This window comes from Gouania willdenowi, chromosome 6 (genome assembly GCF_900634775.1).
Source record: "Gouania willdenowi chromosome 6, fGouWil2.1, whole genome shotgun sequence".
In the NCBI taxonomy this organism is placed as follows: Eukaryota; Metazoa; Chordata; class Actinopteri; order Blenniiformes; family Gobiesocidae; genus Gouania; species Gouania willdenowi.
Genome location: NC_041049.1, coordinates 28,382,273 through 28,397,868, shown reverse-complemented (window position 1 = coordinate 28,397,868; position 15,596 = coordinate 28,382,273). Strand labels below are relative to the sequence as shown.

The window sequence follows — 15,596 nt, the reverse complement described above, 5'->3', positions numbered from 1 at the left end:
CCGCTGGTTCACACGGCTGTCAATAGAAACGGACGCACAACAAAGTGTAGACATGAATCCAACAGACGTTCAATCATCTTTACAATGGTTTGAGTCCAAGGATTAAGGCTTAAGGTTTTAATTTCAAGTTTGAGGTTTGAATATAATGTGTGGGTTTAATTATTGAGTTTAAAGTTTGATTTTAAGCTATGAACTGACGGTTCAATGTTTAGGTACAATTTTTAAGTTTTACATTTAAAGTTTCCTTTTTTTTTTTACGGTGTACGTTCAAGGTTTAAGTTCAGAGTTTATGATTAAAGTTTGAAATCTTTTTCAGTTTGATTAATAGCAAACTGTCCACTATATTATTTTTTTTATATAAAGCATTATGTGAATGTGGGCTCAAGTAATAAAATAAATACATCACTTTCAAAATGAAACAATTAATCATATTTTACTAATTTATTATTTTAAGTTTAATAACAGCTTTATAAAATGTTAATTTTCAAAGTTGCATTATTTTGCCTGTTCTCTAAAATGATGCAAAACCTCACTTTTTCAGCAGGAAACTATTGCTGTCAGTCTTATTTTATTGGTTAAAATAATGTACAATTTATTTTTTCTTTGCAAAAGATTATTATAAATGTTAATGTAACTGGAGAGTCCATTAAAACTGTGTGATTGATTTGCTGTCAAAAACCAAGTTTCCCAGCGTCAGTGAAGGAGGCATGAGCCGGTGACGTCAAAGGCAGCTGTTCACGTCAATCAAAGTTTAAACAAAACAAAACTAGAGTTTGAATAAAAATAAGAAAAATTTAATTACAGTAAGGTAAAAAAAAATAAAAAATAAACGAAGTAAAGCAAAATTAAAAATGAAATAACTTTTTCAACAGTCATGTACCTTTATCACATTAACAATAACTTTGAGGAAATAACTTTAGACAGAGAGAGAAAAGACAAGGCAAGGAAAATGTATCTGTATAGCGCATTTCACATACAAGACAACGTGCTTCAGATGATTAAAAAAGTAACAGAAATAATTAAAAAGATATTAAAAATAAAATAAACAGGTTTTGAAATCAACAGTAAAAACATTAAATCAACAATAAAATAATTAAAAATCTCCCTCTGACATAAACTGTTGAGAAGAGAACAGCTATTAGCTTAGATTCATAAATGTTCATACACAAACAAAATAGCATAATTATAAATAATAAATGGATGATTCACATTTCCTGAACAAAATGTGAGGGTGCGAGAGCAGAAACACCCATATTTGGCATCTGGATAAAACCTGACGTCATTCACCAATCACAGCCAGCATTTCCCTCTGCTGGCTCTTGATTGGCTGGTGACAGATTAAAGGACCCAGCAGCAATGTCACTGTTCCAATAGCTTTAAAATGAATAACCATTACCAGTCACCACGGCAACCATTGGCCTGTAATCAGAGGGTCAATGGTTCGATTCCGGAGTGGGTCATCATTTTGGGATGTTGAGCAAATCCCTTAACCCTAACTGCTCATGTTGGATCTGCTTTGGATAAAAGCCTCTGCTAAATGAAATAGTAATTTTGTAATTAGTCTGTCCAATCACAAACACAGTGAAACCACGAAGAGGAATAATTCTTTAAAAAAATATGAAGACACAAAATACATAATTTAGACCAAAAACAACAGTTGCTGCAGCAAAAGCAAGAAAGAACAAACGCTGACAGATAATTGATGACAGTTAATGCTTAAATTTGTGCGATCATACAATACTAATTATTCAGAATAAATGTGCACACTGATCAGTTTCCCTTTATTACGGCAGACGTTTATGTATCGCCTCATTTTGGGTGCAGTCTGTGGCTCTGATGCTGCGTTCATATAGCACTACCTACTGTACATCATTACGTGGACAATATTTGTATTTTATTTTACATCCTGTAAGGTTATACAGGAATGAATTAATGAATTGGTCTGAAAGCATCTGACGCACACAGGCTCCATCAGCTGACAAATAAGTGAGTCCATCAGATAAAAAACTATAGCTCTCCTATAGGATGTCATCAGGTAAATAAAAGAATTACGTCTATAGTTTTGAAGTCTTTTTGTTATCCTTTTGTGTTTTTCTCTAATTTTGTACGTTTTGAGTCATTGTTGTGTTTTTCGGTTTCTGCCTTGTATATCGTTAATTTTGCCATCATTTTGTGTGCCTTGGGAGTAATTTAGTGTATTTTTGTCATGTAGACGAAGGGCTGCATGTGGACCCTGGGCCGCCAGTTGTTGATGTCTGTGCTACATCTTCTATATCCATCAGCTGAAAATACAGCATTGAAATGGGATCATTTGGAGAGAATATGAAGCAGTTACTGTACAGACTGTCAGAATTATCATCCCACCCTAACCTGTTAGAGGTAATCATGCCAGTAGTTTCACACACTTGAGTATTTATTACACGTCAGCTTCACAAACAGAGGAAATAGAGCTGCTCTCTTTAAACAAACCTAAAACACAAAGAAGTGTCCTGAAGCAGCTTTAAGGAAACTGAGCTCAACCTAAAGGAACTAAAAACAGAGGGAGGCTTTTCTCTGTGCTTGAAATGAACTCAGAGTTTGTCAGCGTCCATCTCCACAAGCCGTTTCTTTCTCTGCTCATCGTCTGAGGAGCTGTTTATCTTCTCCTCCCTCTTCCTCTTGCAAATAAGGTCGGACAGTTCCTCGCCGATTCGACCCTCTGGGATTCCCAGGACCCGCAGACAGACGATGGCCGCCGCCTGCTCGGCAAATTTCTTTGACTTCTCCCTAAAAACACAACTCGTTAACAATGAATTATTCAGTTTGAATCCAATTCTCACACTGGCCTAGGGCAGAAATTACAATACAATACACAACAGACTAACACAAAAGCAATTATTACCTCCTTGACAGATGTATTGACAACAAAAATCCAAAAAATAACAAAAATACACAACGGGCCTGTACTACAAAACAGCACTTTCCTGCCTCCGACCCAGTGACAGTCTCACAGCTCTGTTCTTGTTCTCGCGACAACACGTACTGCTAACACTGCTAATACAGCCTAATACACACTAAAGGTGCGTTCACACCAAACGCAACTGTAGCGACTGCAGTCACTTCAATCGCTTGTGATGAGTCGCTTGAACACAGTGGTGCTTTTTGGTCACTTAATCGCTCCAGTGACATCATTACCAGGGAGAGTGTGTGTGTGTGTGTAGCATGTAGGATGAGTTCACTCAGAATGTAGACTTATTCAAGATTAAACGCTTTAATTTTGCTGTGGTACGTTTAGGAAGCCTCCCGCTGCTCATCTCACTGAAGCGGGAGGGAGGAGCTACTGCCTCGGGGGTGCGGCATTTACGACAGTGACATAACCAAAAGGGACCTTTAGGAGGAGCGCTAAGTCCAAGTTACTTAGTTCTGCTTTAATACTGGTTTAAATTGGTATATAATGGTTATATTGGTTTACACTGGATCAACTGGTTTATACGGGTAAATACTAGTTACAGTGGTTTATAGCCTGCTGGTTTATAATGGTTTACATTGGTCATACTGATTTCATCTGGTCATATACTTACTCTAATTTTACCGGTTTATTATGGTTACACTGGTTTTCCTCTGTTTATAGTGTATATACTGGTACTACCAGTTTATAATGGTGTATCATGGTTTATTCTGGGTCATACTGTTTTTTTCCTGGATCATACTGGTTTATTCTGGTTTGGACTGGTTTATGCTGGTTTTCCTCAGTTGATATGACATTGAGGAAGGTTGATGGAGTGAGAGAGTTGTAGCTGTGTGTGACCAGGGTTCTCAGTGTGATTATGTTCCTCGGTCATGTGTCTATGAAGTGTCTGAGGAGCAACATGATGGAGTGTAACTGACCACAGGGAGGATCGGTACTTCCTCCTATCCACAGTCACAGTGGACTGAAAGCCTCGGTCCTGAGAGCGCTGCACCTGCAAACACACCAAACACACCTTCCATCACTGTGACCCTACTACGGACCAAGCCCAGTGAAGGCAGCGTCCCTCAGTGATCATGAGGACTTCTTCATCTGTCCCACCGTCTCGTATGAAGGCTGCTCCACTTTCTCTTTCCTGCTCCACTCCAAAAGAAACATCTTTGGCGTGATCTGAGCAGGATACTCCCTTCTGTAGGAAAACACACACCCATATCAGCAAATAACAGTGACACGAAGGGACAGTCCAAAACTACAGGTTACAGTATTTCATACGCTTCATTCTAAGAGCTGACACACGTCTTTAACCTTCAGCACATGGACTGTATTTTACTGTGTACATTCCCTTTACTATTCTAGATAGGCTATAGAAATATAAAGCAGCTGCTTCACTGCTTTATTTATGCTTTATATAAACGTTTTCTTTTTGTTGATGTTTAATATGATTTCCATCATCATTATTATTTTATAATTATCATTGTTGTATATATTTTTTATTTATTTATTTTTCTTCTTTGTAATTTGGCATTCCCTCCTTTGGGTTTTATACACTTTCACTTTTTATCTGTTAAGCTCTTTGAGCACCTTCTGCTTTAAAAAGCTCTAAACATATAGTTTTTGATTGAACGCTGACCGTTGGAACCTGACAGCCATGCAGGTGACGTCCCCATCCTTGAAGGGTCGCTCTGGCCCGCTGCTCGTCTGTAGTCGTTCTCTTCGAGCCTGAAGCTCTTTGTGAGTTTGCTGGTAAAACTCCTGCAGTCCAAAGGCCTCGCTGCAGCACAGACACACAGACGCATCCGTTTTAGTGAAGCTGATAGTGGCTGATCAACAGCACCCAGCAACGCTCAGCATCACAATTAGAGAGTTTGGCGCTAGGCAAAAAAACCATTTAATCGATTAATCGAATTTGTAGACAAAAATTATTTTTATTTTGCAAATTTGAGTTTAAAAAAAAAATATATATATATATATATATATATATACACTTTTTTTTTTTTTTTTCCACCACAGTTTTTTTTTAACTTTTCCCTTTTTGTTTACATGTGTCAACCCTTTGAGTAGGCTATGTGTGCCACAGCCATGTTCAATTTTTTATTCGTACTATGCTGAGATGCTAAGAGAAGAGTTTATCATTTTCTTTTAATTGTAATGTTATATAATATAAAATATGTAGCTATCTGATTTCTTAATCAGAAAATTGCACTTTTGGCAATATATCTGATGTTTGCAGTCATTTTTAAACACATTAAAAAAAAGAAAAATTTGGAATCGAAGGTTTTTTTTTTTAGGCAAAATCGCCCAGCCCTAATAGAGCTGTTAGGTAATATTACTGAGATGGGCAGCTTTTAACATTTTTTTCCCACCTCATTTTATGTTTTTGTTGTCATTTGTTTGCTTTTGTTGTTTTGCAGATTTCTTTGTTATTTTTGTGTATTTTGTAAACATTTATATTTTTATGTCATTTTGTGTGTTTACTTTGTGGGGCTGCATGTGGTCCATGTCTGGTGTCAGTTCTACATCAGGTTTATGTATTCATGTATTATTAAAGATACAGACACGGTACCTGATCTCTGCATTAGTCTGAGCAGCCTGCACTTGCTTCCCCAGAGGAGACTCCACCCTGTCTCTGAGCATCTGACACAGGCAGTACTTTGTGTTGAAGGCGTGGTTCTCGTACCGGATCGCCTGTGACAAGTAACACAACCACACACTGTCATTAGTGACGCACACCTTTACATCTTTGATGTAATAATAAAGAGAAATGTTTCGATGGATCTGAGTCAGAAGTCAGAAACATTCACAGATACAAAGCTACCACTTTGTCACTTTAAATACTGAAACAAGTAAGAGCTGATAGACTTCTAACAGCATTGGAACATTTTTGTATGTGAAAAGCCATTTAACCATTTATAATTTAATTATGAAGCTTGGGAGGGATGCACATATTCGGACTCAAGCAGAGCAGACCTTTCCTCTCACCTCGTTTGGCCCGATCTGAGAATTTTTTGGTTTTTCACACTTCTCTCTCCCATAGGGTTAGGATTAATACACGGAGGCGGCGCCCTTACCGTGTGTGGTTTCAGCGCCTCCAACTGACAAATTTATTTCTGCTTTACACGGATTTAAGGTAAAATAAACATGTTTTGTCACAGCATTTTGCACCGGGCGCACGCGCACACACAATGGAGAGGCTCCACAGATCAGATATGTTTCAAAGGTAATTAAGGCAGCAGACTCCCAAAACTGTAATTAACATCCCAATCCTCTACAACTCAATCACTAGTAATGTTACTGTGATCTTAATAACATTATAGTAACCTTTGGGTTGGGTTCCTTCTACCCTCAGGGTTTCTACGTCTTCAACTGTCCGTGATAACTCACTAACTTCAGCAATCAGAGCATCTACCTCACTGTTTACGCCACAGTAAAAGTCCTTTAGGAGAGCTCTTCTTCTCTGCTTCATTGACTACTACAAAACCAAAGAATTGGAACAGTTTTTTTGGTTCACAGATTTTGTTCATCCTCTTTCGGTAAACAAAAGAGGGTTACATCGACATCTTTACTTTTACATTATTCTTTCAGAGCAACCAAAAGCAGCACCGGTTGTCATTTTGACCAAAAACAATGGCTCATGATCTAAAAAACAGGCTGAATGCTTCACTCCATCAGAAACAATGGGCTTTTTACAGACAGTGGGGCTGTGTGACATCATCATTCACGTGATTTCAAGATGGTGGAACACAGGCTCTCAAACTGTAAAGTACTCCCATTTTGAAAAGGCAATGAAATGAATTTGGTGCATAATAATAGGTACTGTTAGGCATAGATCTTTCAAAGATGTGTAAAAACAGTGGAGGATGCCTTTAACTTTATTTGAGGTACTGAACCCTGCAATCTTCATCAGAGCATTCACCAAACCCTTTGGTAATTGGAAAAATAAAATGTCATTTCTTCAAAACATAATTATATATTTTATTTGGACACACGTAAACCTAATCTGATTTTTTGTTTTTTTAGAAACACTTTAAAATTTTATAAAAAGATTTGTTTAGAAATAATAAAAAATAAAAATGTTACATTGTTATTGTAATTGATCTTTTAATGAACTAGTTTATCATGACTCATTTTCAGCTCTGGAGTTTCATGCTTCAGACCAGTTCACTTTAGATCACAACCTATTATTATGAATGTCATGTAATTATAATGCTACATGTTAAGTCTACAATAGTGTACCATTGTGCAAACAAGGTGGTAAATAAAAAAAACAATAAAAAGGTATTTAAGAAAGCGATTATCTAAGTTAGTAACTGGGTAACAAAGTAACTAACTAGTTAAGTAAGTAATTCTATCAGAACAATTAAAGTAATCAGGTTGGCAAGTTAGTGCGTATGTATGTTTCCCTCTTCTTCATCACTTGGTCACAATGTCAATAACTTGGCATTCATCATGTGATCCGTGAAAGGATCCTGATTGGAGCAGCCAACCCTAATGAAATGATGATCTCCTTACATATTTCAGATATTCCTCCATGACCTTGTCCACAGGTATCGTCCCCTGGCTGCTAAACACCGAGGCGTTCCACATGGCGGCGCGTGCCAACATGACAGAGGAGGTGCCAGTTGCCTTTTTAAACTCATCAATGTCAGAATGTGACTTCACCAGATCCAGAGATCCTCCACTGCAGGACAGAAAGGACAATAAGTGCTGAGATACACAATACACATGTAGCCCAGTGTAGTGCTGAGCGTTGCTGGGTGCCATTCAATAGCCTGAAATAACAAATACAGCAACAACTTTCTGACACTGACGTCATGTACGTCACCAAGCTTCCTTCAATAATGTCAGATTTTCTGAGGAACACCACTATGAACCAGTATAACCATTATAAACCAATATAAATTGTATAATCCAGTATAACAGTGATGGCAACAGCTAAATCTTTTTCGGCTGAAATGTGTGTGAGGTCCCGGGTATGTGTGTGGTTTGGGGGACGTGGGGTGTGGAGTTGGTGTTAGGACAATGAATAAGAGAAACAAAACACAGATTTAAAATAAGCTAAAAATTCAATCAAAAAATACCCAAGATTTGTAGGGAATCGCAAATGTTCTTGTGCTAATATTATATGAGGGCAGTCATTAAAAGAAATCAACAAAAATTATTTAAATTTAATCAAAATTGTTTAAGTGAACATCCTTTCCGTCACTTAGTGCTCGGATAATGTTGGTGCCTTACATACTTTACATATCATTCATACATGATGATCTGTAGCCTACATGAGATCAAACAGCTCCGTACAGTACCATTTATTAATTTTAAGAATTTTTGTTGCTAAAACTTAAACAACCATTTATTCTCGGTTTAATATTCTCTGCACTGAAAACCTTTAAATGTTGCTTTAAATATCAATATCTTGTTAAATTGTTGTGAATCCAAGTGCTTTTCTATATTCTATATGCTGATAGAATTTGAGGGCAATCCATTTTTTTAGCAAATTGACCTGTTAATGCAGAATTATACATTAACTTTTGCCACAAATCTCTTGATATTTTAATGAACGATATGTAAGGATTAGTGTCCTGTAGTTTGTGTGGTTTTGTTTTGGGCCTTTTTCTTTCTTTTTCTTTTTATATTGACAATAACACAGTTTATCCTCAGATCATTACTGAACAAATTCCCTTTTTCCTTATTTTCCATTTATTTAAGAAGGTGGGATCATGCTAGTCATTTATCAGTGCATCCGTATTGGTTGGAAATTTGTAAAAATGTGTGTATACAAGGTTTTAGTGACACCACTGGTGGCTGTTACTCACTTTGCGATGATGGGGATGGAAACAGCCTGAGCCACAGCCTGAATGTAATCACAGTGGACAGGATTTCTGGGACGTTCCTCCTTAAACCTGGACAACACAAACATATTCATATTATGCAGTATGTAAGACTGTGCTTGACTTCTCAGATATATGTGTGTGTGTGTGTTGAGTATTAGTATGACGATGAGGGTCACTGACAAAGTATAGGCTTTCTCAGTGGCCTGTAGGCGTCGTAGACTGATGACAACAATGATACATTTGTATGAGAGAAACACGTTTACCTGCCGTGAACAGCAACAGCAGCCACGCCCGTTTTTTCAATCCTCTGAACCAGTTGGATGGTCTCCTGTAGCTGTACACACAAACACACTCAAAGTCTGCTCTGTTTGGACAGTTCTCAAATCTGGTGACCTTTTTCTTCAACACTTGAAGAAATAGTCATTTGTAAATAGACTTTATTTATATCGCACTTTTATTACCACCAAAGTTGTCCAAAAGCTTCATTTTGCAACATACAGGACAGAGAAACCTAGGAAGCACTCAGCGAGCAGTCTCCATAAAGCATTGTCAACTAAATGTTAGATTCAGCCCACCTACCTGCCCGTTCTGATTGGCCGAGTCTTTTGAAGGGCGCCCTCATCAGCCAATAGGGTGCGGCCTATGTCATGGGGCGGCCTTTACGTGGATTTTTCTAGAAAAATTGCTAAATTATTGGAATAGCTGTGCATTCAATAGCTGGGAAAATACGGTAATTAGCTACTTATTATTACATAGTTACAAACTTCTCGATCCACTTAACGGTAATTATTTACTCCCTTAGTTACTAAGGGTGTGTATTGCCTTTGTCTCGATACGAAGATCACGATACGATATATCCTGATAATAAAGAATAAGGCTATCATTGCAATTTTTTTAATATATGTATGACTTAAAGGTGCAGTCTGCAACTCTTATAAAAGTGACTTTTTGTCATATTTGCTAAAGCTGTCACTATGTATGGACAGATTTACATCAAACTAGTAGTTTGTGTAAAAAAAAACAGACTCATTGAGTCCCTCCTGCTGCTCCTGCAGACTTTGGCAGAATGCCAGAATGCACTGCGACCGAGCAAAAAGAGCCAGTCAGAGCAGGATTGTGTTTGATGGACTGTCTGACAGCTGTTGCTCACAGGCCCTGCCCCTTTCCCGGGGCTGGAGCGCCATCTTTTTTACAGTGTATGGTCTGGAGGAGTACAAGATGGAATTGGTGACTTTTCTGCTTGAAAGGTAATTATTGCTGCTTGATTTACATTATGTTTGATTTGTAATTGTTACACTAGAACTCTGGGGTGCATGTGTCGCAGCAGCCTCCGTGTGGGCTGTTGTAAGTGACACTGTGCTGCTGCTGCTGAGGTTTATGCATATTGAGAGAGAGAAGCGCTGCAGTAATATGCTTTTAACAGAGCATGTTATATTACTGTGATGTTGCTGTCGGACCAACGTTAGCTTGTTAGCTCCTCTGAGGGACGGACTTTGGAAAGTTCGGAGGCAGGGCAAGAGAGCAGCGGGGAGGGAGGGGGAGAGAGGGATGTTTGAGTTGCGGACTGCACCTTTAAGAAACAGATAATCTGTAAATGTGTACACCTTCATGTGAACATTATGTATGAAATATATTTTATTAGCATATTTTACACTCAAAACATTGGCTTTAACGTGCCATGTGCCAACAACTTAAAATAAAAAAATAACATACAATCTGCCTGTTGATTTTAAACCAACTTTGACTTTAATGCAATATGTCTTTAGTGTAATTTAACTGAGGTATATGCCTAGAACAACAAATAAATGCAGAAGTTAGTACTTTATTTTTAGATTTTTTTTAAAAAACACAAGCTGGTCAACATGTCCAGGTTTCAGTGCACTTCTTTGTGCTGTTACAATGTCTCTTGCAGTGGAAAAGACTCGCCCTGCGGAGACGCTTGTACCTGGGATGCACAAAGGGCTACAGAGGAAGTATGAGGATAGGCTCACTCATGTTCCCTCCACCAAGTGAGAGGATCACCATTCAGGGGCAAAGGGGACTCCATCCTGAACATCTTCACCTCATCTTTAGCAATGTTTCTTTGGCGGGCTGGGCCGTGTACTGCCAACTAGTGAGCGGGAGTGTAAGCGAAGGACAAAAGTATGATGCTGCATTGAATATTTTGGCCAAAAATGTATGTATGTAAAAGAAAAAAAAAAAAAAAAAATCAATATAGATGCATTTTGAATCGATACAAGAATTGCGCGACATTATACCGCCGGATCAATTTTTTTCAACACCCCTATTAGTTACCTACTTACTGGGGGAGTAGAAGGCAGCCCACTATGACCCTGTATTTTTCACACTGACTGTGAGTTGTTCACATCTTACCGAAGGAAGGATTCGTATTTTACACGTCACAGGGACACTGACGCCCGTCACCAGCTTCATTAGGATCTAAAACGGGTAAAATTTGTGATTGAACGAAGAGAACAAGACAGAAATACATTTAAGATTAAACAAACAACACCAGGGTTAATTCATCTGTGCTAAATTTCTTGGACATACTCACAGCTTCAATCTTATCAGGATCTGACAGCAGAGCAGCTCCCATTCCTCCCTGTCAGAGAGCAGAGGTCAGCGTTCACACTTTACTCACAGTCGGAGGCTGAAACTGAGTGAGGACTCACTTTAGTGGAGTATTCCTTTGGACATCCCATATTCACATCCACAGCAGCAACGTCCTTCTCCCTGTTAGAGAAGACAACATCAGACATCAAAACCCCATCTCTTTACCCTTTGAAACCGCTCAGCCAGCACTGCATTGTGCTAAGCTAATAGCAGACTCAGAGGAAAGCAAATACAAGGACTAAAAACATTCCTTTTCAAGTTTCCATCTTCTACACAACATGCTTGTAAGAAATATAAAACGGCTGCTGCACAGGAGATGTTTGTCATGTCAAAGGTGCCTAAATGGATTATCTCGTTACAAAACACAGGTTGCATGCATTGGTTCAACACAACCACTGTGTTATTTTACTACACACTGAGTCTCACACTAAGTTTTTTATTAGCACTAGCTTTGGTCGGATTTGTAGTTTGTGTGTTCAATGAGTTAAAAAACATTCTTCTCCCCAAACCGATGAGTGTATGAGCCAACAGCTGACACTGACAGGCTGGATAAGCGCACCCTCACTGACAGCTGCTAACTGTGTTCACCACAGAGGGAAAGGGAGAGGTGTCCATCCAACAGTACGACCTATATACTCAACTGTAGCAGAAACTATAGTCAGACCTATAAACTCACAGCTGTAACACTTACAACAGTCAGGAGGACGTATCGACACATCCTGTTGATGTGTGTGGTATGTGCCTGTAACCCGTGCACACAAGCTAATGCTTACCACACAACTAGAGCTGCAACTAGCGATTATTTATCGACTTATCTATCAACTGGTTTATTTTCAATTAGTCACAATTATTTTTCTATTTCTAAACACATTTTTTTACAGCTTTTTTAACGCACCTGCAAAAATCTTTACACCTTGGTGACTTACTTAGTTACTTTGTCAACTAGGTACTAAGCTACTTAGTTACTTACTTTGTTGTTAAGCTACTACCTTACTTAGTTACATATTTACTTAGTTACTTTCTTAGATGCTTCCTGAGTTACTAACTTACCTAGATACTTAGTTACCTACTGTGTTAGTTATTAAAGAGTAACTAAACCACAAAACCACTTTTTTCTGCTGAATAAAAATGTATTTGGGTATGAAGTGGTGCTGTTGATTGATGCTGGTCCAACTCCCAAACTTTTAAAGTATTTCAAAGCAGAACAAAGTAATTTTTCACCTTAATTAATCCTTCTTGTAGTCCCTGTGAGGGTAATACAAGTGTTTATAGGGTGATTGGGGTCTTTCATCTCTCCCTGATGTCTCAGGCCAGAAAACAGCACTTGCAACTTTCTTGTCTCCAACCCAGCGGTAAGACGTACTGCTCGATGGCAGCCCAATACAAACTAATGCTAGATTCTGCACACGTTGTCTACAGATTAACTTTTCTCAAACTTATATCATGGCTGAGCCAGCAAAAAAAGGCAGAGAAGACCTTTGTCTGAGGAACGGAGCAACTCAATGCAGTGACAGCTCAGCAGCAATCACACACCACAAAGACAGTGTGTGTGATTGCGCAACAGGCACACGCACACACTCGCAACCCAGTGCTCCATCAGGCAGCACACACACAAATATCCATCCATCTATCTATCTATCATCCATTTTCAGAGCCGCTTTGTCAGCACACAAACACATCACACACATTTCCACACTCCCTTCCATATTACTCCCACATCATTCATTTATTTTACTTGTTTCTCTTCCTCATACTCATAGTTTTCACAATGACTAAGACACTAATCTAAAGTGAAGATAAATAAATCACCAGTATGAAACTCTACGTCTGGGTTATTGACTCCAACAGGCTGCTACACCCTAAATAATTTTACTTTCATGATTACTAACTTTGTTACTTAATAACTTTCTTATTTACTAAAGTCTGGTTTTTATCATGTTAATCTGGTTATTCTGTGAGTTTCTACAAGCATGCACACACGCTGCTCCTCCTCACTGCTCCATGTTTGCATGCAAACTTTATTTCACTAAATAATCATCACCAGCTGCCCTTAGATCCAATAAAGATCAAATTTTGTTTGTTTGCTTGCTTCACACTGTGCATGCTATTCTCAGTAAAGTGAGATTAAAGGGGGTGAACTCACACAAGTCGGCCCACTTGCAGCGCTCGCTGTGGGTCAGCCGTTCCCTGAAAACACAGAAAACTAATGAAAACAGGCAGACCATGGGGGGTAGTTCAATCATTTAGTATTTTGCTTTACCATCTGAAAGACCACTCTGTCCTTCTCCTTCTCACACGTTCTGAACATCACACGCTCATCTGGAGCAACAAAGTCCACTGTCTGCAGAACCTCTGAAACACACACATACACAGAACACGTGATGTGTGTGTCGCTCAGCTGTGTGAGAAGAGTGAATGAGGTGCTAACCATTAACCACTCTGCGACACTGGACCATTTTGATGTCAATCAGCTCCTGTAACACACCTCAGAGTTAACATGGAAGCACAAATCCACAGTGCTGTTGCTGAGGAGTGAGTGTGCTCATCTGAACCTCGCAGTAAACCAGGTCTGCTCCGAAGTCCAGAGCCAGCAGCCTCATGGGCAGCGTGCCCACCCGCACCATCGGAGCCAGAGCCGTGATGTTACTGAAGCTCATCGTGCTGCAGATCTATTCTTTAACGTGTGTGACAAAGGACAGTAGCAGATCTATTCTGTATACATCTGTTAAAAAAAAAAAAAAAAAAGGACAGGGAGAAATCTATTATTTACACGTCTGCAACAAATGACAGGCATATATCACATGTCAAATGACATCCATTATATGTCTGTAACAAAGGACAGGAAAAGACCTAATCTTTAACAAAGGATGTAAATAGATCTTTTCTTTACATGTCTGTAATAAAGGACAAGAACAAAGCTTTAATTAGTTAATATGGTTTGTGTGAACATTTTTAAATCAAAATCCTGCAGCAAATAATGTAAACAAAAGCAAATAAATTCGTTGAAAAATAATTTTTTTTGAAAAATTACGCTTATGTAAAGGTCCGGAAAACGTACCCATAGTACTCACTGGGGCTATTTATACATTTTCCTATCAAAAGGCACTTCCTTTCCTTTATGACTCAAAAAAGTTATTTAAAAAGCATTTCTAGGGGGTGGATATCGTTTCTGTGATGACCGTTTAAAGCCGCAACAGCAGCATAAAGTGTGAAGAGCAACACGAGTTTACCATACACGTCAGTAGGAGCTTCTCCCTGCTCACACCTCCATCACTGAGATGCCGATACGGCTCCGTCCGTGCTAAAGCTAAGCTAACACTCTTTCATGGTCTCCTTCCCTCTCTGTCAGTATATAGTCAAGTTTTCATGCGAAAAATAATTGAGAAATATCTCACAGCTGCAGCTGAGACGTATGTTCTCATGGGGAAGGCATGTGCATCAGCGCTTCCTGTTTGTAGCTGACGTCACGAGGATGACGCGTCGTTTTAAACTTTATTTACATTCAAAGTGACAAATGAAGTCTAGTTTTATTTATATTGTCTTTATCTATGAGCCTATTACTATTTAAAAAATATTATTACTAATTGTCCACCAAGTCCTTCGCTCTCCCACCCCCTCCAATGTCCAGCCGCTTCCTGTATTTATTTATTTATTTATTTATTTATTTATTTATTTATTTATTTATTTATTTATTTATTTATTTATTGTTACTGATATTGAATATTAATTTATTTTTTTTTTATTCAAGAATGTATTGTTCAAGCTTATGGAGGACGAGGAGTGCCACAATTAATTAAATAAATACACCGTTCATTAATTATGAAAAGTGTCAATAATTAATTACATTCGCCAATAATTAATGAAATCTATTTTACATTTACAAGTATAAAAATGTCACTGTTTATTTATTTATTTATTTATTTATTTATTTCATGGTCTGGTTCTACATTAGATAGTATAGCGCCACCCAGTGTATCAAAAATAATGTCTGCTACTCTGCCTCAATTCCTTTTCAGGGATCGATTTAGCTTGACTTGATGTACAGGGAACCAATCAAGTGTTAGGAAACCGCCCCCACAGACTTTCACGAGCGAGTTTGATAGAAATAATTCATGAAGTGCTGCAACACCAGACCACGAAATAAATAGTGAAATGTTTATGCTTCATACTTTTCGGAATGAAAATGAAATGTAAAATAGATTTAATTA

The 15,596-nt window shown here is 38.3% G+C and overlaps 1 protein-coding gene across 3 annotated transcripts; it reads right to left on the bottom strand.

Annotated features, from left to right (window-relative positions):
• Positions 1–945: 945 nt before the first annotated feature.
• Positions 946–14,851, bottom strand: dus2 (dihydrouridine synthase 2). Of its 3 annotated transcripts, none has more exons than XM_028451100.1 (16): positions 14,784–14,851; positions 13,941–14,110; positions 13,817–13,862; positions 13,649–13,740; positions 13,532–13,575; positions 11,448–11,508; positions 11,330–11,377; positions 11,149–11,214; positions 9,039–9,109; positions 8,758–8,844; positions 7,457–7,625; positions 5,511–5,632; positions 4,578–4,718; positions 4,049–4,136; positions 3,868–3,941; positions 946–2,766 (listed from the first exon to the last, which is right to left on the bottom strand). In XM_028451100.1, the coding sequence occupies exons 2-16, from the start codon at positions 14,043–14,045 to the stop codon at positions 2,571–2,573; spliced, it is 1,410 nt and encodes a 469-aa protein (XP_028306901.1). In that variant the 5' UTR covers positions 14,046–14,110; positions 14,784–14,851; the 3' UTR covers positions 946–2,570. The 3 variants fall into 3 exon arrangements, with proteins under 3 accessions (XP_028306901.1, XP_028306900.1, XP_028306902.1); XM_028451099.1 differs by having other exon boundaries at positions 14,619–14,838; XM_028451101.1 differs by having other exon boundaries at positions 14,624–14,838.
• Between the last annotated feature and the right edge of the window lie 745 nt (positions 14,852–15,596).